Source organism: Mobula hypostoma, chromosome 6 (genome assembly GCF_963921235.1).
Source record: "Mobula hypostoma chromosome 6, sMobHyp1.1, whole genome shotgun sequence".
In the NCBI taxonomy this organism is placed as follows: domain Eukaryota; kingdom Metazoa; phylum Chordata; class Chondrichthyes; order Myliobatiformes; family Myliobatidae; genus Mobula; species Mobula hypostoma.
Genome location: NC_086102.1, coordinates 170,497,981 through 170,523,221, shown reverse-complemented (window position 1 = coordinate 170,523,221; position 25,241 = coordinate 170,497,981). Strand labels below are relative to the sequence as shown.

Sequence of the window (25,241 nt, the reverse complement as noted above, 5' to 3'; positions counted from 1 at the left end):
TCTCCAGGGTGCTGATGGTCTCATACAGTTCTCTGAGAGCCAGGTCAGTATCAGCCTGTGGCAGAATATACACCGCTGTGATAATAACAGCCGTGAACTCCTTAGGCAGCCAGAAAGGTCTACACAGCACCACAAGGTACTCCAGACCCAGGGAACAAAAGGATTTGAGGGCATACACATTCCCGGTGTCGCACCAAGCATCATTAACCATGAAGCATACTCCATCTCCTTTACTCTTCCCAGAGAGGTTTTTAGACCTGTCCACCTGGAACAGGGAGAACAGGGAGACCCAGATGGCGTGATCCGGTATCTCCTCCGTTAGCCAGGTCTCCACGAAGCACAAAATGTTACATTCTTTTGTTTCCCACTGATAGGAGATCCTGGCTCTTAGTTTGCACAGCTTATTGTCCAGGGACGGAACGTTAGCCAGGAGTATGCCAGGGAGCGGCGGCCGACTAGCACACCGTCTCAACTTCACCAGGACGCCAGCCCTTCTACCTCGCCGCTTCTGAGGAAGCCTCCAAATGAGCCTCTCATGGATCACATAAGGAGGGGTTCCCAGTGTAGAAAAGGCAGCATATTGTGGGTAAATGCTGTCTTCCTGACATTCAGAAGAGTCAGTCGATCATATCTGGTGTGACTATCAGCTTCTTAAACAAGCAATGCAAAGAAAATTGCAGAAATTAGCAATACACTGTAAAGTAGGTACAGAGCTCGCAACACAGCTGCTGTACATGGCACCAACTTGACCACATTTGAAAGGAATTAAAAGAATTAATTCTGCAACATTGGCAAAACTTTTTAAAAATACCAAAATTGTTTCCTTTTAAAACAATACATTAACCTGGATTCAATACAACATTTTAGGCTGAATGAATTATACTTCATACTTTATTGTCGCCAAACAATTGATATTAGAATGTACAATCATCACAGCGATATTTGATTCAAGACTTCGCGCTCCCTGGAGTACAAATCCATAGTAAATATTAAAAATTTAAATAGAAAATAGAAAAGGGAAAGTAAGGTAGTGCAAAAAAACCGAGAGGCAGGTCCATATATTTGGGGGGTACGGCCCAGATCCAGGTCAGGGTCTGTTCAGAAGTCTTATCACAGTTGGAAAGAAGCTGTTCCCAAAAATGGCCGTACGAGTTTTCAAGCTCCTGAATCTTTTCCTGGAGGGAAGAGGGACGAAAAGTGTGTTGGTTGGATGGGTCATGTCCTTGATTATCCTGGCAACACTGCTCCGACAGCGTGCGTTGTAAAATGAGTCCAAGGGCGGAAGATTGGTTTGTGTGATGTGCTGTGCCATGTTCACAATCTTCTGCAGCTTCTTCCGGTCTTGGACAGGACAACTTCCATACCAGGTTGTGATGCACCCTAGAAGAATGCTTTCTATGGTGCATTTATAAAAATTAGTGAGGGTTTTAGGGGACAGGCCAAATTTCTTTAGCTTTCTCAGGAAGTAAAGGTGCTGGTGGGCCTTCTTGGCAGTGGACTCTGTCTGGTTGGACCAAGTCAGGTAATTTGAGATATTGACCCCAAGGAACTTAAAGCTTTTGACCTGTTCCACTTTCGCACCGACGATGTAAATGGGGTCGTGCGGTCCGCTACTCCTTCTGAAGTCAACAACCAATTCCTTCGTCTTGCTGACGTTGAGGGATAGGTTATTGTCTTCGCATCATGCCACCAGGTTCTTGATTTCCTCTCTGTACTCAAGCTCATCATTACCCGAGATACGGCCTACAATTGTGGTGTCATCAGCAAACTTATATATTGAGTTCGATGAAAACTTGGCTACACAATCATGGGTGTACAGTGAGTACAGCAGGGGGCTGAGTACACAGCCTTGTGGGGCACCAGTGCTCAGTGATTGTAGAGGAGAGCTTGTCCCCTATTTTTACAGCCTGGGTCCAGTCCGTGAGGAAGTTGAAGATCCAGCTGCAGATCTGAGTGCTAAGGCCCAGGTTCTGGAGCTTAGGAATCAGTTTATTTGGAATAATAGTATTAAAGGCAGAGCTGTAGTCAATGAAAAGGAGCCTTACATATGCGTTTTTATTCTCCAGGTGTTCTAAGGAGGAATGTAGGGCCAGAGAGATAGCATCTGCCATTGACCTGTTGCTCCGGTAGGCAAATTGCAAAACGACAAGGTTGACCGGTAGCTGTGGTTGATGTGTGTCATAACCAATCGCTTGAAGCACTTCATAGCCATTGATGTCAGAGCCACAGGTCGATAGTCATTCAGGCATGCCACCTTGCTCTTCTTTGGCACCGGGATTATCGTTGCCTTCTTAAAACACGAGGGGATCTTAGACTGAAGCAAGGAGCAGTTGAAGATGTCAGCAAACACTCCAGCTAGCTCGCTTACACAGGTCTGGAGAACCCGTCCCGGGATGCCATCCGGGCCCATTGCCTTCCTTGGATTTATCTTCAGGAAGGCCCTTCTAACGTCCTCCTCAGTGACGATGAATCTCGATGCCACCAGGTCCGGTTCATCCGGAGGGAGCGGGATGCTCCTCTTCTGTTCAAATCTTGCGTAGAATATGTTAAGTTCGTCAGGAAGAGAAGCACCACAGTTATTGATATTCCCAGTCTTTTCTTTGTGCCCAGTGATCTCATTTAGACCCTGCCATAGTCTATCTGCATCCCCCTGTTAGCCTGGGCTTCCAACTTGGCTCGATATCGCCTCTTGGCGCCTTTAATGGCTTTCCGGAGTTCATGCCTGGATTCCATGTAGCGACTGGTATCCCTGGACCTAAAAGCTGCAGCTCTAGCCTTCAAAAGGGACTTGACCTCATAATTCATCCAAGGTTTCCGGTTATGGAATACCCGGATCATCTTGTGAGACACGCAGTCCTCTGTGCATTTCCAGATAAAGTCCGTGACAGCTGAGGCATACTCATCGAGGTTAGCTGCCAAGTCCTTGAATACTAACCAGTCCACTGATTCAAAGCAGTCACGGAGGACCTCATCCATTTCCTCTGTCCAACGCAACACCACTTTTGACACCGTGACCTCCCGCTTCAGTTTCTGTTTGTAAGCCGGGAGGAGGAGTACGGCCTGATGGTCTGATTTTCCAAAGTGAGGTCATGGGACGGAATGGTAGGCATCCTTGACTGCTGTGTAGCAGTGGTCAAGTATATTCGGGCCTCTAGTGGGGCAGGGGACATGTTAGTATAACTTTGGCAATGCCTTTCTGAGGTTGGCCTGGTTAAAGTCTCTGGCTGTAATGAGCAAAGCCTCCGGATACCTGGTCTCAAGTTCACTGATGTTGGCATACAGTATGTTCAGAGCACACTCCACGTCCGCCTGGGGAGAAATCTAGACCGCTGTCAGTATGACCAAGGTGAACTCCCGTGGCAGATAGTAGGGACGACACTTCACCAACAGGTGTTCCAGGTCCAGGGTGCAGGAGCTTGTCAGTGCCACTGTGTCCGAGCACCACGCAGTGTTGATCAGTAGGCAGACACCACCTCCCCTCGTCTTGCCCGAAGACGCCGTGCGGTCCATCCGATGAATCAAAAATCTCTCTGGTCGGATGGCACAATCGAGGTTGGCAGGGGAGAGCCAGGTCTCGGTGAAACAGAATACACAACAGTTCTGCATCCCCCTGCAGTAGGTAAGTCTCCCTTTAAGATCATCCACCTTGTTCTCTATGGCTTGCACATTAGCTAGTAGGATGGTGGGCAAAGGGAACCTGAAGCCCCTCAGCTTCAATCTGACCAGCAGCCCAGCTCTTTTCCCACGCTTCCTCGGTAAATAGTACACCTTTCCAGGTTTCCATCGATGCAGTGTGTTGTTGTTAGCTCTGAGGCTGGGGGACGCGTCCCAGGGGAATCGATTGGCGGGTTGCATCGTCGGGCGCTCTGGGTCGGGTGAGACTCTGCTGCCACTTCCAGCTGCTGGGGGCCCAGGCTGTCGATTGGGTCGGGCCCCGAAGCTGACACTTAATCCCGGAGGACTCACTTCCAGCAGCTGTGGATGTCCACCAATGGGGCTTTACAGTGGTCGCTCCAGGGAAACGTCTGGGGCACCTTGAGGTCTCCAACGTCACTTCTGTGTGGTTGCCTGCTCCAGAGAGGTGCTGGTTGGAATGGGCAACGTCTCCAAGCTCTCCGGCACGGTAGCAGGCCGCAGGTCTCCGGGAACGTGGTGGGCCTCGGACCAGGCCTCGCTGGTCGGGTCCAGGTGCGGTCCCGAGTTGAAGAAGCAATTCTGGTGCGGTGATCTCCAGCTGGGTCAGTAGCTTTGCCAGGGTGTTACTGATCTTGATAGATGTAGCAGATTTGAGGTTTAGAAGGGTTTCTCGGGTATAGGATAGTGTAGAGGGCAGCTTGCTCGGGAGAGCACATGCAGAGTCGCCAGACACCGGTGCCATCTTGAAAACAATTATGCCCATTTTATGTGAAAAATTAAATACCTTCAAAGTTGCAATCTGTAGACCTGGAATCTTTCTCAGCCTTTTCTCGTTCTCGAAGTTGTTGGTTCACTATTCTTAATCGTCTGCAAAATTTAATAGATCAAAAAATAATTTGAGAACCAAAAACCAGATCTAGAACAATGTTCACAATACTAAGATAACTTTAATAAAAGTAGAAAGTTCCTAGTTAGAGAGATTTCAGTTCAAGAACTGTTTACCACTGTCGAGGACTCTTGTCTTTTGAATTTCCCGTGACTTGAAACAATGATGCAATGTCGACAAAAATAATAACAGAATTTTAAAATTCTGTAAATTTATGGTATGTTCGAATGTCAAGGTCCTTCTCCTTCAACCCCACCGAGGAGGAACAGACACCATAGATTTATTTGAATAAAAATATCAAGTAACAACCCACATTTATTTAGTAATATATCTTATGGTGAATCTTGAAATGTGATGCTTATTACCTTTAATTCCCAAATTGGCTCACATTTTGAACAGATTTTTTTTTAAAAAAGTAAAATTTAAAGCAAACATTAAAAAAGAAATACTATTGACCTGCGAAGCTGGGCATTCTCACTGCGAAGAGGTTGAAGACTCATAGCTATTTCTGCTTGTATGTTAGTGGTTCCAATCACAGTTGGCAATAGAGAGATGCTATCCTCTAGCTCCATTGTTAACCTGAAAACTTCGGAGTCACCTGCCAACAGAAACAATTATATTTTACAAACCTATTTATTATTTTGTATTACTATTTAACCTGCAATATTCATTTACCTGCAATGCCATAAATTATGATTTAAATGTTTGCTTTTATTGTCTCATTTTTTTGTTTGCTAGTCAGTTGTGTATCTCTATTTGTTCCCAATGTCATGAACTCTGATCATCTACTATAATCCTTTATATAATATCTTTCGAAGTGCCTTCTGGAAATCCTGACACTCTATACCCTTTATTCATCGTGCTTGTTATTATTCTCAAAGAACTAATACATTTGACAAAGACAAATTTTCCCTTCTGTGAAGCCATCTTGGATTTCTAAATGCCATTCTATTACCGTGGATTCCAGTATTATTGTGTTATGATGATAGACTAACTTAGATATATTTTACTTCCCTTCCAAACTGCTGGGACCGATCTCATATCAAGAATGTTTGAATGACAATCAATTCACCCTATTATCTTTATAAACATTTCCTATCAGGCCAAGGATTCAAGTCTTCAGGTTAAAGGGATAGCTTTAAAATTCATTTTCCCTTTATTGAAATGCAATGTGTGTTTTCTACTGCAAAGACAAATAAAATACTTGTTTAATTAGTCTTCCGTTTCTTTGTCTCATCAGCTGATCCGTTTAAAAAAAATCAGTTACCTTTTCTACTCACTTCTTACACACTTGTAGAAACTCCTACTGTCTGTTTTTTTTAAACTTCCTGCTTGCATATTTTCAATTTACTCTCTCCATCCAAAATGTTCCAATAACTTCACAACATTCTACGCCTTTTGTCAATGTGATAACAACCTTAACTTCTGGAATATTACATCTAAACTAAAGAATACAATAATAGGACACTGAGAAAATAATAACAGGAGTGAGCAGAGTCAGCATAGATTCATGAATGGTATGTAATGTTTGTTTAATTTGCTTGAGGATTAGGGAGAATCAATGGATGGGATGGATTTTCAGATGGCCTTTAATGAGGCCTGATACAGGTTGGCCAACAAAGTTAGTGAACTCAGAACTGAGGATTATATAACATCATGGATCAAAAGAGTGGAAAGAAACAGACATTTCTTCAGGTTGGCAGAATGCAATACAGGAATGAATGCCAGATATTCCCAATATAGATCAACAAGTTAGCTGAGAGGACCAAGTATCAGTTCCAAATTAGCTGTTGATACAGAGGTAGGTAGGATTGCAAGTAGGAAGGAATCTATAAAGAGGCTTCAAGGGACAAGCTGAATGAGCAACAACATGGCAGGTAAAACATGGAAAACCAACGGAATGTCTGTTTCAAAACAAACTTTCTTTAATATGAATAGTAACAGATTGGGAAACATTTATGTTCAAACTGACCCAGAAGCTCTTGTAAACAAGTCACTGACAAACATCCAAATGCATCAAGCAAATAGGAAAGAAAATATAATGTTTTTTTTATTCCGAGGGAATTTGTGTGCATTGATTGCAATGGGGCCTTGGAGATTCTGCATCTGGAGTATTGCATACAGTTTTGTCTCCTTACATAAACAAAATATATTTGCCTTAGAGAGATTGCACAAAGCATTCACTAGACCACTTTCAGGGAAAGTAGGTTTGACTAGGTCTGTCATCTGCAGAATTCAGAAGAATGTTAGGCAATTTCATTGAAAATTACAAAATTTAGACAGCTTGATACAGTATAATGACTCAGGAGTAGGAATCGGAATCAGGTTTATTATTACCGTATACATATAGAATAGATTAAAAAACATGCAAAAAGCAGGAATACTGCATATTAAAAAAAGTGAGTTAGTGTCCAAGGGTTCAATGCCCATTTAGGAATTGGATGGCAGAGGGGAAGAAGCTGTTCCTGAATCGCTGAGTGTGTGCCTTCAGGCTTCTGTACCTCCTACCTGATGGTAACAGTGAGAAAAGGGCATGCTCTGGGTGTTGGAGGTCCTTAATAATGGACGCTGCCTTTCTGAGACACCGCTCCCTGAAGATGTCCTTGGTAGTACTCGGATGTCCTAGGCTAGTGCTCAAGATGCAGCTGACTAGATTTACAACCTTCTGCAGCTTCTTTCGGTCCTGTGCAGTAGCCCTTCATACCAGACAATGATGTAGGTAGAAAGCCTTTAGAATTCTCTGTTGAAAAAGCTTTAGAAACTCAGTTATTGAATTCTTCCGAAATGACAATTGATAGATTTTGGATATGAAAGAAATCAAAGGAAATAGAATTATGGAGAGAAAGCGAACTTAATGAATGTTGGAGCAATTTGTCCTTTAGTTTGTGATAGATGGATTATCTTTCTTTTGGAGCTTTTAGTTATGAAAACAGATCTTTGTCTACAATTTTACTAATTTTCCTTGTTTATTGTAGCCAATTTTGCCTTTGTATATTTATAATTGCCCTCAAGTTAAAGGCACTTAATTCAAACCAAAGGTTTCTCATTTTCAAGCTGAATTGCGAATTCTTTCTCCTCCTCTGAGGACCTTTTACTATGAGATTCATTAATCCTATCTCATTGTGCATGATTAAATCTAAAATAGTGTGTGCCACGGTTGGTTTCACAACCTATCCTTCTGAGCAATTGTTCTGAAAATCCTAATTTTGAACTCATCATCAAGGGTACTTTGAAATGTTGAATGGAGTACATTATTATATTCTCACCAATGAGGGAGTTAGGTTTAAAAGAGGGCCTATATATTACACAGTATTGACTTCCTTTTCTTCGTTAATTCCAGCAAAAGTGATTCTGCAACTTGTTCTTCCAAATTAAGGTGATTTCTTATTGTTGTACGGAGCAAACACAACTCTTTTTCCTTCCTGCCTATGCTTCCAAAATGTCAAGTCAATTAAACTGGAATATTCAATTCCAGTTGCTCACCTTACAGTAACATTGAAGAGTTCATAAACACTTATTTCTATTTAATCATTAATTATAGGACTATTGTGCGTATTCAAATAGAATTGTTGATGACTTTTAAAAAATAATTTGTCCCCCATTCTGACTTAATTTGCAGGTGTAATCTTATATTTGTCTTCTGTCCTTGGTTATTAGTCTTATCATTCTGTATTTTACCATCTTCTACCAAGATTTCTGAGCAAATGTTTGAATCTCCTCATTTTGAACTCATCATCAAGGGTACTTTGAATTGTTGAATGAAGTACATTATTATATTCTCACCAATGAGGGAGTTGGGTTTAAAGTCGTTTCCCTTCCTCTTAAATTTTCTGGATGGCTGCCAGTGACTACTGGTGTTCCGCATTAGGGTCGGTGTTGGAACCCTTTCTTTTCGTGTTATATGTCAATGATTTTAATAATGGAATTAATAGCTTTGTGACCAAGTTTGTGGACAATACAAAGATAGGTGGAGGGCAGGTAGTGTTGAGGAAGCAGGGAATCTGCAGAAGGACTTGGACAGATTAGGAGAATGGGCAAAGAAGTGGCAGATGGAATATAGTGTAGGGAAGTGCAAGGTCGTGCACATGGGTTGGAGGAATACATTTTTAAAATTAAAACCAGAGTTGCAAAGGGACTTGGGAGTCTTCATGTAGGATTCCCTAAAGGTTAACTTGCACTTTAAGTCAGTGGTAAGGAAGGAAAATGTAACATTAGCATTCGTTTCAAGAGGACTAGAATATAAAAGCCAGGATGTAATACTAAGGCTTTATAAGGCATTGGTCAGACTGCCCTTGGAGTACTGTCAGCAGCTTTGGCCCCTTATCTAAGAAAAGGTGTGCTGGCCTTTGAGATGATCCAGAAGAGGTTCATAAAAATGATTCTGGAATGAAAGTGTTCACATATGAGGAGTGCTTAATGCCTACGGGCTTGTAGTTGTTGGAGTTTAGAAAATGAGAGTGGAGCAGACTCCATGGGCTGAATACCCTAAATTTGCTATGTCTTATGATCTTTACGGTCTTTAATTTTCTCTCATCTGAACCCTTCTTTCCACAACTAGTTATAAAATGCCAAATTTAGTTACACCTTTTGCAGCAGATCATCATTTAGACAGTAAGCCCTTCATTTGGTAGAGAAAAACTCAATACTCACCAATCAATCATAATTTCATAGTTTGAATATGTTTTCTTGTTTTTCATAGCCATTGGTGCTTCCTAATGATTTAACTCAGCTTTTTCTTAAGGAGCTGTTAAATTTTTCTTCTAAAGCAGTTCTTTTCCCCACTTTACCTATTTTCCTAGTAACCAATTTCTACATTTAGTATTTTGAAGGATTGCTTCACATTGCTTCAACATGCGGTTCTGATATTTAAACCCAATGAAGTAGTACATAGTAAATATATATTCTCTTATAATACAAAAGCATATCTCACTATACATTTTAAACTGGAAATAATCTTTGATTAAAGGGGATTGAAATTAAAACGTGTTCTTATACAGTTGTGTATTCTTAATTAGTTCAAATAAATATCATTTTTGGTGTAGTGTACAAAACTTCAGAACCTGCTGTAACTTGTCAGGAAAGCAGGCAGCATCAATGGAAAGAGAAAAAAATTATCGTTTTCAAATTAATAATCTTTTGTTAGTATGTCAGCATTTTTTGTTCTACTATCAGATGTCAAGCATCTGTAATATTTTATTTCTGTAATCGTTTGTGAAAGCACACAAAAGTTAACATAAATTTAAGAAAAGTTTTAGCATTTCATTTCTATTAGGGATAGTCAGTCAACATGGCTTTGTGAGGTGCCTGTTGTGCCTCGTGAGCTTAATTGAGATTTTTGAAGTGACGTAACAAGTTGATGAATTAATATGTGGATATGGTGGACATGGATTTTAGTTTGACAAGGTTCCCCAGGGTAGACTCATCCAAAAACTCATAAGGCATCAGATCTATGGAAACATGGCTACGTGGATTCTGAATTAGCTTGCCCACAGAAGACAGAGGGTGGTAGTAAATGGAGTGTATTCTGCCTAGAGATCAGCGACTAGTACTGTTCTGCAGGGATCTGTTCTAGAACATCTGCTCTGTGATTTTTATAATTGACTTGAATGAGGACGTGGATGAGTGGCTTAGAAAGTTTGTCGATGACATGAAGGTTGCAGCTGTTGTGGATAGTGTAGAAGGTTGTCCTAAGTTAGAGAACTGAGTGGAGAAGTGGCAGATGGAGATCAGTCCTGTCAAGTGATACACTTCAGAAGATCTGACGAAATCAGAGTACAGGGTTAATGGCAGGATTTTTAAGAGCGTGAAGGAACAGAGCGATCTTGCGGTCCAAGTCCATATATCTCTCAAAGTTGCCACACAAGTTAATAGAGTAGTGAGAAAGTTTATGGAGTGCCAGTATTTATTAGTGGGGTGGGGGGGGGTAGATTACGTTCAAGAGCTGTGAGGTAATGCTACAGCTCTATAAAACTCAGGTTCAAGTACTGTATTGTGTTCAGTACATTATAGGAATGACATGGAAGGTTTAGAGAGGGTGTAGAGATTCACCAGGATGCTACCTGAATTAGAGAACCAGTTTTACGACGAAAGGTTGAAACAACTAGGGCTTTTCTCTTTGGAGTGGTGGAGGATGAGAGACAACTTAATAGAGGTGTATAAAATTACAAGAGGTATAGACAAAGTTGTCAGCCAGCATCTTTTTCACAGAGCAAAAATGGCCAACACAGAAGACATCCATTTAAGGTAAGTGGAGGGAAGTTTAGGGGAGATGTCAGAGGTAGGGAGGTAGGAGGTGGGTGCCTGCACCACACTGCCAGGGATGGCGGTAGAGACTGATATAATTGGGATATTTAAAAGACTCTTAGGCACATGGATGTAAGAAAAATGGAGGGTTATGGGCTGTGTGAGACAGAAGGGTTAGATTGATCATGGTGTAGATTTATATTGGTCAGCACAACATCGTGGGTCGAAGATCCCATGCTCTCCTGTACTGCTCTGTTCTATGTTCACTGTCAATTTCAGGGTAGAGTCCTCAGATAGAAACATTTATAATTGTCCAAATAGCTGCTTAAAGCTTAGATAAATAAAACTTCACTTTTGTAATCAAACACAGCCAATGATCAACATTTAATAAACAATTAACAATGATCTATAAAGGAAATGGAATTAATGAAGGATTAGTAGGTAGTTTCCTTGCTGTATCTCTCTATAGCTCTGAGGCTTTACTTGTGCTGAATATTGCCAAGCTGAAGTGCAGGAATGAGATGGAATAGATAGAGTGAATAAGAAAATACATACTCTACTTTTCAAAACATTATCAAAATATTTACTTTGATTACCTTGATCAGCAACCAGAGCCTTAAGTTCACTCAGAAGGTATCTGACAGTTTTAATCTTCTTGGCTGTTTTGTCAGGACTCTGTTTCTTAGGTTTTACTTGTTTGGCAAAATAATTCTGGCCAATGGTGTCTTTTACTGGTTCAACATCCAGTAAATTGAAGTGTGCGTCTTCAACAGTATTCCGATCAGTGGGTTCAGTTTCTGATTTGTTATTGTCTGCTGCTTGTACCAGTGCTTTGCAAGCCACATGATGGGTCTCTTTTGCTTGCTGCTCTCTTTGGGCGTTGCAGCATGGGATACACATTGGTTGTTCTTGATCCTTCCATTGTTGTGGGTCTTGGTTATCCGATATGTGTCTTCCTTCACTATTGTCGCAAACCAGATGAGGCAAGGTGTATGTAGACACAGGAGGGGTAACAGTAGCTGAAACTGGATAGACTGGCAGAAAGTTCAATCCTTTACGAGAAACAGGTTGAATGTAAGGGTCACTGGAAATATTCTGCTACAAAATATGAAAAATATTAATTGTAATGTAAAGCTCAGCAACATGGTGAAAGTAGTTTTAATATAGGTACTATTATCATTGTTTTTTAAGATCTTAGCACAAGTCCAAGAGGAGCTCTCCTGTTGTAATGTTGCCTTTAGCTATCCTCCCTGTTTACAGAATTTATTAGTGAGATGCTTCTGGAAACGTGAGGAGTTCACCCACCACCTCTTCCCCAACTTGGCCACTAAGGAAATTTCAATGCTTGTTACTGTGGTATGCAGTTTCTGCCACTGGGTGGTGCTAAGCACACTAAGAAGAGTAGCAGTAAATCACACACAATGACTTGTGCTTACTTTATTTCCATTAGATCCACTTAAGCTTCCTTCCCTATTTCCTGTTACTCAGCCAATTTTATGTGCATCAATATGTTCCCTTGTAGACTATGAACTTTTGTTGTTGAGAAACTATTTGGGCAAGTTAGAAAATCTTAAGTAGAAGTAGGTTTTAAGAGTGCCTTAAAGAAGTAAAGCACTCTATTTATTTATAGATACCATGCAGAACAGGCACTTCAGGCTCAACGTGCCGTGCTGCTCAGCAACCCACCTATAGTCCTGGTTGTCCACGGGAATGGGACCGGAGGATTGGAGGGAGGCGAATGTTGTCCCCTTGTTCAAAAAAGGTAGTCGGGATAGTCTGGGTAATTATAGACCAGTGAGACATACGTCTGTGGTGGGAAAGCTGTTGGAAAAGATTCTTAGAGATAGGATCTATGGGCTTTAGAGAATCATGGTCTGATCAGGGACAGTCAGCATGGCTTTGTGAAGGGCAGATCGTGTCTAACAAGCCTGATAGAGTTCTTTGAGGAGGTGAGCAGGCATATAGATGAGGGTATTGCAGTGGATGTGATATACATGGATTTTAGTAAGGCATTTGACAAGGTTCCACACAGTAGGCTTATTCAGAAAGTCAGAAGGCATGGGATCCAGGGAAGTTTGGCCAGGTGCATTCAGAATTGGCTTGCCTACAGAAAGCAGAGGGCCGTGGTGGAGGAAGTACATTTGGATTGGAGGGTTATGACTAGTGGTGTGACAAGGATCCGTTCTGGGACCTCCACTTTTCGTGATTTTTATTAACGACCTGGATGTGGGGGTAGAAGGGTGGGTTGGCAAGTTTGCAGATGACACAAAGGTTGGTGGTGGTGTAGATGGTGTAGAGGATTGTCAAAGATTGCAGAGAGACATTGATAGGATGCAGAGGTGGGCTGAGAAGTGGCTGATGGAGTTCAACCCGGAGAAGTGTGAGGTGGTACACTTTGGAAGGACAAACTCCAAGGCAGAGTACAAAGTAAATGGCAGGATACTTGGTGGTGTGGAGGAGCAGAGGGATCTGGGGGTACATGTCCATAGATCCCTGAAGGTTGCCCCACAGGTAGATAGGGTAGTTAAGAAAGCTTATGGGGTGTTAGCTTTCATAAGCCGAGGGATAGAGTTTAAGACTCGAGGGGTAATGATGCAGCTCTATAAAACTCTGGTTAGGCCACACTTGGACTACTGTGTCCAGTTCTGGTCACCTCACTATAGGAAGGACGTGGAAGCATTGGAAAGGGTACAGAGGAGATTTACCAGGATGCTGCCTGGTTTAGAGAGTATGCATTATGATCAGAGATTAAGGGAGCAAGGGCTTTACTCCTTGGAGAGAAGGAGGATGAGAGGAGACATGATAGAGGTATACAAGATATTAAGAGGAATAGATAGAGTGAACAGCCTATCCCTAGGGCACCACTGCTCAGTACAAGAGGACATGGCTTTAAGGTAAGGGGTGGGAAGTACAAGGGGGATATTTGAGGAAGGCTTTTTACTCAGAGAGTGGTTGGTGCGTGGAATGCACTGCCTGAGTCAGTGGTGGAGGCAGATACACTAGTGAAATTTAAGAGACAGGTATATGGAGGAATTTAAATTGGGCGGTTATATGGAAGTCAGGGTTTAAAGGTCGGCACAACATTGTGGGCCGAAGGGCCTGCACTGTGCTGTACTATTCTATGTTTATGTGTTCTACTAAACACTAACCCAATCACAGCACAACTTACAATGACTAATTAACCTACTAACCGGTAAGTGATTGGACTGTGGGAAGAAACCCACATGGTTCATGGGGAGAACGTACAAGCTCCTTACAGACTCAGCCTCCTCTTCAGGTATTTTTATGAGATCGTGAGTAACAGCTGTTGAGATTTGTAGCAATTCTTATCTTACTTTTTGGATTGTGCATCAGGGCTGAAGTAAGTCGCTCCTTTTGCGTGCTGTTATGAACATTACTTAAAATGAGACAAGATACCCAACTATTTAATTGACTTAAGAATTGTGCTCTGTAGGCACTATTTGGCTAGGGAAGTGGTACTTACTCCTGAAGTACCTCAAAAATGGTCAGAACAGAAACAAAGTAAGATGGAAGGCGAGGTTTAAAAAAATAGAAAATACAGACTTGTGCGGACAAATAAATCTGAAATAATTGCAAAAGAAAAGTTAAAATCAAACACCAAAGTGGAATAAAATAATTAAGTAGAAAACAAAAGCCTGGCTAGTCAATTCTATTGAATTATTACAATAAATAACTAGTTCTAATAGAGTAGTTGAATTAGAATCAGGTTTATTATCCCTGACATATGTTGTGAAATTTGTTGTTGTAGCATATGTCAGTAATAATAAACCTGATAGTTGAATTACTATGCAATTTTTTTAAGTTACAGTGTTAAAATTCACAAACCTAAATATGCTTAATGGTCATACATGCTATGAATTAGAAATGTAATGATGTAATGAAAAACTCACATGTTGAACTAATAATGGACGAGTAGTGTTCTTAGGAGAGATAGCTGGTGTAGAAGTGGTGAGTCGACAATTAAATGTTGGAGCAGTATGAGGTCCTGCAAAAGCACATTACATTTTCATTTTGTTTTCTATTGCTTTAATTAGAAATAAAAAGTGAGATTATAATTGTATTAACATCCACTAGTAAGACCTACAAATTTTCTGACCATTCTAAACTAACTTTTATTACTACATTTATTGCAAAGTCAGGGAACATTTGCTTACCAGAGTCTAAACTTGTGTTGCAAGGTGTAGCAGGCACCTGGCTAGAGAGATTTACTGGACCATGGCCATTTAGAAAAGCCATTTGTGTCTCTACATCATCAGAAAGACACTGATCCACAAGAGGAGAATGCTGGCCGGACGGAATCCTAATCTCCTGAATTGTTGACGTGTGCCCACCGCTGTTTGCATTTACTTCTGCTGTGTCAGGTTTCACCTTGAATGTTGATGCTGAAACTGATAAGGAAAGAAATTATATATGAATTTTAACAAAATTGGCCACAGCATAAAAGGTACACTGAACTCACAATGCTACATTTGAAAATCTTTCCATTGTTTGTAAAAGAATTTGCAATTGTTTAAAAATCTCAGGAAAGGGAAGTGCTTTGAGAATACTAATTTCCACATTCAGAGAACAACTTGGAAAGTTATGCAATGTTAATTAATCTGCTCTAAACAAGACTTCCAAAGCAGCCAGCTTAGGATGTTCAGTAATTTATTTTCTATTTAAATCTTTTTACAGGATTCTTGTCATTACACATTTCCATCACTGGAGAATGAACAGTTCAGGTTTTTGACTTCCCCAAGGGTACAGTGGATTTTTCACACAGTAATCTAGGTAACAGTCATCATGCAGCTTATCAAGTAGTGCTTCACCAGTTCATGGTCACTTACAAAATTTTGGAGCTTAACCAATTTTTTTTTGCAGATTTGAGATTTGAGACCTCCAGTTATACTGGGAGGGTTGTGTTCTTCAGGAAGCCACCCACGCCTCAAACAAAGGGTTTTTAAACTTTTGTTCAGTAAAACATTTATTGTATTCTGAGAAACCAAAACTGCCAACTTGTAGGGAATAGAATCGACGCCAGGGATTTCCACGTATCCTTTATCAAACACGGAGTCTCAACTCTACTGACAGATTCTGAAATCCAGATCAATCACTCCAATCCAGGGGTCCCCAACCATTTTTGCACCGCAGACCAGCCATTGGGGGGGGGGGGGGGCAGGCGGGGTGTTCAAGTAGGATTACCAACTTTCTCACTCCCAAATAAGGGACAAAAGTAGCAGTGAAATACAGGACACTTGTGTTTACCCCGAGAAAGACTACCATGACCATGAAGCCTTGCGTGGGCACCTATGTGTGGATGCGTGGATGCGTGACGTGCGCATGCGTGCAAGTGCTGATCTTTTTTCTACAAATCGGTTTTGGCTTAATCTTCCCGATTCTGTTAAGTGAAACTACACTGTACATACATTATTTCTACTTTATATAAAGCTGTGTATTTATCATATCATTCCTGCTTTTACTATATGTTTGTGTTATTTGGTATGATTTGGTAGGTTATTTCAAGTTCAACAATGCGTGACAGGGAATGAGGAAAGGTGCAGCTGACTCATATCGTTTCATATCGCCAAATCATATTGTTTCCTTGCGGCCCGGTAGCACATGCTTTGCAGCCCGGTGGTTGAAGACCACTCCTCCAATCCACTGCTGGATTCCATTTGGGATAGTATTTTGCTGACTGCCAAGTTTTCAGAATACCAGGGTGTCAAATATTCACAATTCATTACCAAGGCCCTGCTTTTGCTAAGATCCACTGGAATAAGAGTTACTTTGAGTCAGAAAAAGAACCCTATGCATCTAGACCTGGTAAGGTTGTTGTAGTGTAGCAATTAAATTACTGAACTACCAGTAGACTTCTATGTCATTGACACAGAGATGCACCTTTGTGTCCCATTCCCGTTGCTGGGGAAGTTCAATTCTTTAAATACATCTGGAGCTAAAGCTAACCTTATTATTCGACATAGTAAAACTAACAGATTGTTCACTGATGACCAACAGGGAAGGAAATTATAATCTATTTTACTTTATTTAGAGATACAGCGCAGAATAGGCTCTTCAGGACCTTTGATCTGCACCACCAGAAAGCCACTGATTTAACCCTAATCACGGGACAATTTACAATTTACCTACTAACCAGTAAATCTTCGGACTGAGGGGGTATAACCAGAGCATCTGGAGGAAACCCACGCGTTCATGGGGAGGACGTACAAACGCCTTACAGATGATGCCAGAATTGAACTCTGATACCCTGAGCTGTAATAGCATCTACTGCGGCACCCCAATCTTGCCCAGTCTTGCCTTCAGCCAACTCCTGGTCCACCAATATGATTGATGTTCAAATGCTGTCTTGGTCCAGCAGTATTTAATGTTCACAATATAACCATATTTGGAGAATCTTGGGAGAAGGTGGGTAACCATTATGAGGAGGTAAATTCTAAATTAGTTTCAGCAAAGCTATCTGTAGCTTTTTAACATGGCACTACTATTGTTTTACTTCTAGAAGTACTGAACATTGTGCAAAAATGCATGATGCAAAGCCCTATACTGACATTTCAACCCCAATAATTAAAAGAAAAATCAAAGAACTAATTTGAAAAATTAGGAAACTCTAAGCAATATAGTTTCAAAATAGATTCAAAGACCATACCCTGCTTTATTGATACTAACACTGTGGTACTGCTGGGGCCAATATGCAGTCAGAGAGAAAGAAGGTCAAGATTGTTTAAGATTCAAGGCCTCCACTCTGTGTTCGAAGGCCAGTGACATGGATATATGACGAAGGACATCCATGGATAGATATTGGGCCAGCAAGCACTGAGGACGAAATCCGACAAGAAAGAGGGTCGGTGCCCACCCCCACCCCCCTTGAGTCAGCGGGTGTTGGGATCAGAGGGCCACGCAGGGATGAGGCACGAGGGCCAGTGATCGCATAGGCATGCGAGTCAGTGATCCCATAGTTCGAGCATGGATTCGGGATCCGGTCATTGACGAGTCCTAGGTTCTATAGTAAAGTCTGAAGTTCAGGGGTTGATCTGAAACCTGGAAGTTGAGGCCTGATGGAAAAGGCCCTGAATCTGAGAGTCCACCGGAGGCCAACAGGCAACTGGGGTTGGAGAACTGTGTGCATGTGCCTGCATGAGTCTCGCTCTCTGTCTGATTAGATGGATGGTAGAGAGGAAAGGAGATTAGTTTTCTTGTGTTATCTTTTTGATGTTGTCTTGTTGTTGTTGTTGCTTGTGTTGTTCTGCTGGACATTATGAGCATGTCATATTAGTACCAGAATGTGTGGTGACTCTTATGGGCTGCCCCAGCACGTCCTTAGGACGTGTTGGTTGTTAACAGAAATTACACACTTCACTGTATGTTTTGATGTACAGTACATGTAATAAATGAAACTGAATCTCCTTTTCCAAGCTTCTCTTCCAATCATGTGTCAAAATCTATCAGGTATACTTGCCACCATTCCAATCAATCTGACAACTTTACAAAATGTTCTTATTCCAATGGTAGTTATGCTATTAAGCCATGCCCATTTCTCTGAGGTATTGTAGTTCGTACATTTAAAGCCACTGTAACAATTACTTAAGAAATAAAGCACACTTTTTGTATGGAACTGTTAGCTGATGGCATAATGCTGGATGATTCCCAAGAACAATCATATTCCCTTGTAATATTATTCGAATGGTTTTCTCAAGATTCTCATTGTTCATTTTGTTTTATACTTAAAAGGAGAGAATGACAATAGCATGGGATAATTAAAGGATAATGGATGCATTAAACAATATTATTCAAGGCAAAAGACATAGCTGATTTTCACAAGTTTGAAACCTTACAGTGCTCAGCACTATGCAACTATGTTTTCACACAATATCATGAGTTCTTTATTTGTTTTCTCTTGGAACTTACCAACTTCTTTTAGCACACGTGGAACACAAGAAACGGAGCCATTTTTCTTGACGTCCTTTTTGTTGGCTTCTTTGCCTGATTTCAATTTTAGTTTTCTAACACTTGTCTTTCCTGATACGAGAGGAACACTTTTAGGTCTGACAATGATTTGCACTGAACCGAACATTATTATAAACACAAAAGATTCTGCAGATGCTGGAAATCCAGAGTAACACAGATAAAATGCCGGAGGAACTCCGCAGGTCAGGTAGCATCTATGAAAATAGATAATCAACCGATGTTTTGGGCTGAGACTTCATCAGGCCTGGAAAGGACGGGGGAAGACGCCAGAATAAGATGGCGTGAGGATGGGAGGAGGACAAGCTAGAAGGTGATAGGTAAAGGCAGGTGGGTGGAGGAGGAGAAAGAAGCTGAGATGTGATAGGTGAAAAGGCAAAGGGGTGGAGAAGAAGGAATCTGATAGGATAGGAGAGTGGACCATGGGAGAAAGGGCAGGAGGAGGGAACCAAGGGGAAGTGATACGCAGGTGAGGAGAAGTAGTAAGAGGCCACAGTGAGGAATAGAATAGAGAAGAGGGAGGGGGATAAAAAAGAAAAATATATTTCCGGAATGAGAAATAAATGTTCATGCCATCAGGTTGGAGGCCACCTAGATGGAAAATGAGGTTTTGCTCCTCCACTTTGAGAGTGGCCACATCGTGGCAGAAGAGGAAGCCAAGGACGGACATGCCAGAGTGGGAAGGAAGATAAGAATTAAAATAGATGGCCACTGGGAAATTCCACTTTTGGCAGACGGAGCGGAGGTGTTCGACAAAGCAGTCACCTAATTTACATCGTGTCTCACCATTGTAGAAGACGCCACATTGGGAGCACTGTATACAATAGATGACCCCAAAAGATTTGCGGGAAAAGTGTTGCCTCACTTGAAAGGACTGTTTAGGGCCCTGAATGGAGGTGAGGGAGAAGGTGAATAGGCAGGTACAGCATTTCTCTCACTTGCAGGGATATGTGCCTGGAGGGAGATGGGAACATTACTGCATAAACACTGTACAAGTAAGTTTTCAGAGTGCAGTGAGAAATGAGAAACATAGTAAACTAGAAAGATTTATAATGCATGTCAATTTTTTTTTTCCAAATTCTGTTTGGCTACGGGTTCTCAGCTCTAGGCTAAAATATATTTCCCTTCTGCTGAAGTTTTAAAGTGCCCTTCCATCCCAACCCATCCTTGTCACTTAGCCACCATTTTTGCACATGAAGTGGATTTTCTGGTTCAGAAACATACATAGCCTTCCAATATTCTGCCACTTAAATTGAGTTCCGACTTGACCCTTGTCAATTCTGCATCACCAAAGCAGCTGTGATTTTAATTTTGGACTCCTGTTTGTGACCTCCACTTATCTTACTTATTTTTCATTTATGGGCTATATGCATCCTTATAACTTCTTTGCAACTATGCCTATGGAACTTGACTTTTCCCTGTGATGATTGACATCAGTTTTTCAGGCTCTCATTCTGGACAGTGCTCATCTTTGCAATTCCATTTTCTTTTCCCTTTCTTTTTAAATGTGTGTTTTTATTTTATCTGAAAGACCAATCTCTTTTCAATATGCTATTTTTTTCATTACTCATGTCTTTTGGCACAGTGGCTTACCAATTCCCAGCAATGTGCCCCAAGTAAATCAGATATGATTCCCTGGATATATTTACAGCATTCCTCTGATTCCCTTGCGCCTCTTAAATACTCTTTACTATATCCTCTTGAACAAAAGTTCACAGTAATCATAAAGAATATAACAGGTCTTCCATTCACCGAGAGGAAGGATTAACAAGTATTTGGAGAAGGATGGTCTGATTAGAGATAGTCAACACGGCTTTGTGAGGAGCAGGTCATATCTCACGAGCCTGTTTTTTTGAGGATGTAACAAAGCACACTGATAAAGGTAGAGCAGTGGATATGGTGTACATGGATTTTAGTAAAGCATTTGAGCCTTGTCAAGATTGAGAATATTCTGCCTTAAGTTCAGTAACTAATGGTGTTCCACAGGGATCTGTTCTGGGACCCCTGCTCCTTGTGATTTTTATAAATGACTTGGATAAAGGAGTGGGATAGTAATTATGCAGATGACACAAAGGTTGGTGGAGTTGTGGATAATGCAGGGAGTTGTAGTAGGTTGCAACAGGCATATTGACAGGATGCGAGCTGGGCTGAGAAATGGCAGATGTTGTTCAACCTGGAAGAGTGTGAAATGATACACTTGAAGGCAGAGTACAGGTTAATGGTAGGAATTTCCTGAGTGTGGAGAAACAGAAGGGTCTTGAGGTCTATAGTTATAAATTCCTCAAGTTACCACACAAGTTAATAGGGTATTAAGGCAGCGTATGGTTTCTTGGTCTTCATCAGTCAGGGGATTATGCTCAAGAACCATGAGGAAATGTTGCAGCTCTATAAAACCCTGATTAGAGCACAGTCAAAATATCGTTTTCAATTCTGGTCATCTCATTATAGGAAGAATGTGGAAGGTTCAGAGAAGGTGCAGAGGAGATTTAGCAGGATGTTGCCTTGACTAGAGGGGTCTTATGAAGATAGGTTGAGTGAGCTAGGGCTTTTCTCTTTAGAGTGAAAGAAGATGAGAGGTGACTTGATAGAGCTCTTTAAGATAATAAGAGGCACAGAAAGAATGGAAAGCCAGAGACATTTTCCCCAGACAGAAATGGCTAATACAAGGGGACATAATATTAAAGTGATTGGAGGGAAGTATAGGGGGGGATATCAGAGGTTAAGTTCTTAACAAAAACAGTGGTGGCTGTGTGGAACACCCTGATAGGGTTGGTAATAGAGTCAGATACATTAAGAGCAATTAAGAAATTCTTAGATAGGCACATGGATGATAGAAAAATGGAGGGTTATGTAGGATCGAAGAGTTAGATTGATCTTTGAGTACGTTAAAAGTCAGCACAACATCATGGACGGAAGGGTCTGTAGTGTGCTATAATGTTCCATGTTCACTACATCCATGAGTCACTGGGCAACTTATCTGTATTAATTCCATCTTCCAGCACTTGGCCTGTAACCTTCAATGCCCAAGTGATTAAAGTGCTCATGAGACCTCTTAAACATTGCTAACTCTCTGGTGAATACCTGGTAAAGGTCTCCCTAACGTTCCCTCTGAATCTTTTGTCCCATACACCAAATTTATGTTCTCTGGCTTTATTCACCTTTGATAAGGGGAAAGAATTTTTGCAACTGACTGATCAATACCTCTCAACATTTTCTTTTCTTCAGTTATATCTCTCTTAACCTTCTCTGTTTCAGGGTAAACAGACAGATACTCTCCATTCTTTCCTCTTAACTCAAATGTTCCATCCCAGGCAACATCCTGGAGAATCCCCTCTGCATCCTCTCCAGTGCTATCATATCTTTCCTATAGTGTGGTGCACATAGTACTCCAGCTGAGTTCTGACCAGTGTTTTATAAAGTTAGAATGTAACCTCCCTATTTAACAAATGCGCCTAAATTCTATAGGCCTTAATCTTTTGGAACCATCTTCCATGTAGGATTTTGATTAAGACCATAAAATATAGGAACAGAATTAGGCCATTTCATCAAGGCTGATCCAATTTTCCGCTCAGCCTCAATTGTCTGCCATTCCTTCCAGAAGAAGCTCTCTTTATTTCCACTCTTTGCCTCCTTCCAATCAGCCAGTGCTTTATCCATGCTAAAATCTTTCCTGTAATACCACGGGCTTGTAGCTAGTTAAGCAGTCTCATGTGTGGCACCTTGTCAAAGGCTTTCTGAAAATCCAAGTACACATCAACTGTTTCTCCTTTGTTTATCCTGCTTGTTATTTCATCAAAGAAACAGATTTGTCAGACAAAATTTTCCCTTGAGGAAACCATGCTGACTATGGCCCATTTTATCAAGTGCTTCCAAGTACACCGATACCTCATCCTTAATAATCAACTCCAAAATCTTCCCAACCACTAAAGATCAGCCTAACTAGCCTATAGTTTCCTTTCTTCTGCCTCTCTCCCTTCTTGAAGAGTGGAGTAACATTTGCAATTTTCAGGTCTTCCAGAACCATTCCAGAATCTAGTGATTCTTGAAAAATCATTACTAAGTCTCGACAATCCCTTCCGCCACCTCTTTCAGAACTCTGGGGTGTACATCATCAGGTCCAGGGGACCTACCTACTTTCAGACCTTTCAGTTTCTTAAGAATCTTCTCTCTAGTTATGGTAAATTCACACATTTCATTCCCCCAACACCTGAAACTTCCACCATACTATTAAGAGTCTTCCACAGTGAAGACTGTTGCAAAATACTTATTAAGTGCATCCACCATATAGTTGTCCCCCATTACTACTTCGCCAACATCGTCTTCCAGCGGTCCGATATCCACTCTCGTCTCTCTTTTACATTATTGGTATCTGAAGAAACTTTTGGAATCCTCTTTAATATTATTGGCTAGCTTACATTCGTATTCCATCTTTTCCTTCTTAATGACTTTTTAGTTGCCTTCTGTTGGTTTTTAAAAGCTTCTCAATCCTCTAATCTTCCCACTAATTTTAGCTCTATTATGTGCTCTCTCTTTGGCTTTTATGTTGGCTTTGACTTCTCTTGTTAGTCAGTGTTGTGTCATCTTTCCTTTAGCATACTTCTTCCTCTTTGTAATGTACATATACTGTGCTTTCCGAATTGTTTCCAGAAATTCCAACCATTGCTGCTCTGCCATCATCCCTGCCAGTGTTCTTTTCTAATCAATTCTGGCCAACTTCTCTCTCAAGCCTCTGTAATTCCCTTTACTTCATTGTAATACTGATACATCTGATATCAGCTTCTCCTCAGATTTTAGGGTTAATTTGATCTTATTGTGATCACTTGTCCCCAAGGGTTTTTTTTAACCTTAAACTCTGTAATCCATTCTGATTCATTACACAACACCCATCCAGAATAGCTAATCCTCCAGTGGGCTCAACCACGAGCTGCTCTAAAAAGCCATAAGACACAGGAGCAGAATTAGGCCATTCAGCCTATCAAGTCTTCTCTGCCTTTCCATCATGGAGGATTCCGGATCCCATCTCGTAGGCAGTCTAGAAATTCTAGCCCCCCCACTCCCCGTTGTAATCCTGCACCAACCTGATTTTCCCCAATCTACCTGCATATTGAAGTCCCCCATGACTATTGTAACATGCATTTTTGGTCTCCCATTGAAATTTGTAGGCCACATAGACAATAGACAACAGGTGCAGGAGTAGGCCATTCAGCCCTTCGAGCCAGCACCACCATTCACTGTGATCATGGCTGATCATCCACAATCAGTATCCAGTTCCTGCCTTATCCCCATAACCTTTGATTCTGCTATCTTTAAGAGCTCTATCTATCTCTTTTTTGAAAGCATCCAGAGACTTGGCCTCCACAGCCTTCTGGGGCAGAGCATTCCATATATCCACCACTCTCTGGGTGAAAAAGTTTTTCCTCAACTCCATTCTAAATGGCCTACCCCTAATTCTTAAACTGTGGCCTCTGGTTCTGGACTCACCCATCAGCGGGAACATGCTTCCTGCCTCCAGCATGTCCAATCCCTTAATAATCTTATATGTTTCAATAAGATCCCCTCTCAGCCTTCTAAATTCCAGAGTATACAAGCCCAGTCGCTCCAATCTTTCGACATATGACAGTCCCGCCATCCCGGGAATTAACCTTGTGAACCTACGCTGCACTCCCTCAATAGCAAGAATGTCCTTCCTCAAATTTAGAGACCAAAACTGCACACAGTACTCCAGGTGTGGTCTCACCAGGGCACTGTACAGCTGCAGAAGAACCTCTTTGCTCTTATACTCAATTGCCCTTGTTATGAAGGCCAGCATGCCATTAGCTTTCTTCACTGCCTGCTGTACTTGCATGCCTGCTTTCAGTGACTGATGTACAAGAACACCTAGATCTTGTTGTGCTTCCCCCTTTCCTAACTTGACTCCATTTAGATAATAATCTGCCTTCCCATTCTTACCACCAAAATGGATAACCTCACATTTATCACATTAAACTGCATCTGCCCACTCACCCAGCCTGTCCAAGTCACCCTGCATTCTCATAATATCCTCCTCACATTTCACACTGCCACCCAGCTTTGTGTCATCAGCAAATTTGCTAATGTTGCTTTTAATTCCCTCATCTAAATCATTAATATATATTGTAAACAGCTGCAGTCCCAGCACTGAACCCCGCCGTACCCCACTGGTCACGGACCTGTTAATCGTTACTCTTTCTTTTCTGTCAGCCAGCCAATTTTCAATCTATGTCAGTACTCTGCCCCCAATACCATGTGCCCTAATTTTGCCCACTAATCTCCTAGGTGGGACTTTATCAAAGGCTTTCTGAAGGTCCAGGTACACTATATCCACTGGATCTCCCTTGTCCATTTTCATAGTTACATCCTCAAAAAATTCCAGAAGATTAGTCAAGCACGATTTCCCCTTCGTAAATCCATGCTGACTCGGACCGATCCTGTTACTACTATCCAGATGTGTCGTAATTTCATCTTTTATAATTGACTC

The 25,241-nt window shown here is 41.4% G+C and overlaps 1 protein-coding gene across 5 annotated transcripts in view; it reads right to left on the bottom strand.

The window, feature by feature from the left end:
- The window catches only part of ccdc14 (coiled-coil domain containing 14), a 55,066-nt gene that overhangs the window by 6,347 nt on the left and 23,478 nt on the right, over positions 1 to 25,241 (bottom strand). For 2 of the 5 annotated variants that reach the window (XM_063050119.1, XM_063050123.1), the window contains exons 5-10: positions 18,689 to 18,799; positions 14,941 to 15,174; positions 14,677 to 14,771; positions 11,353 to 11,863; positions 4,979 to 5,120; positions 4,421 to 4,503 (exon numbers count right to left, since the gene is read on the bottom strand). In XM_063050119.1, coding sequence (XP_062906189.1) covers positions 4,421 to 4,503; positions 4,979 to 5,120; positions 11,353 to 11,863; positions 14,677 to 14,771; positions 14,941 to 15,174; positions 18,689 to 18,799 — 1,176 coding nt within the window. The remainder of the gene's footprint in view (positions 1 to 4,420; positions 4,504 to 4,978; positions 5,121 to 11,352; positions 11,864 to 14,676; positions 14,772 to 14,940; positions 15,175 to 18,688; positions 18,800 to 25,241) is intronic. The other 3 variants (XM_063050121.1, XM_063050122.1, XM_063050120.1) reach the window with 2 other exon arrangements.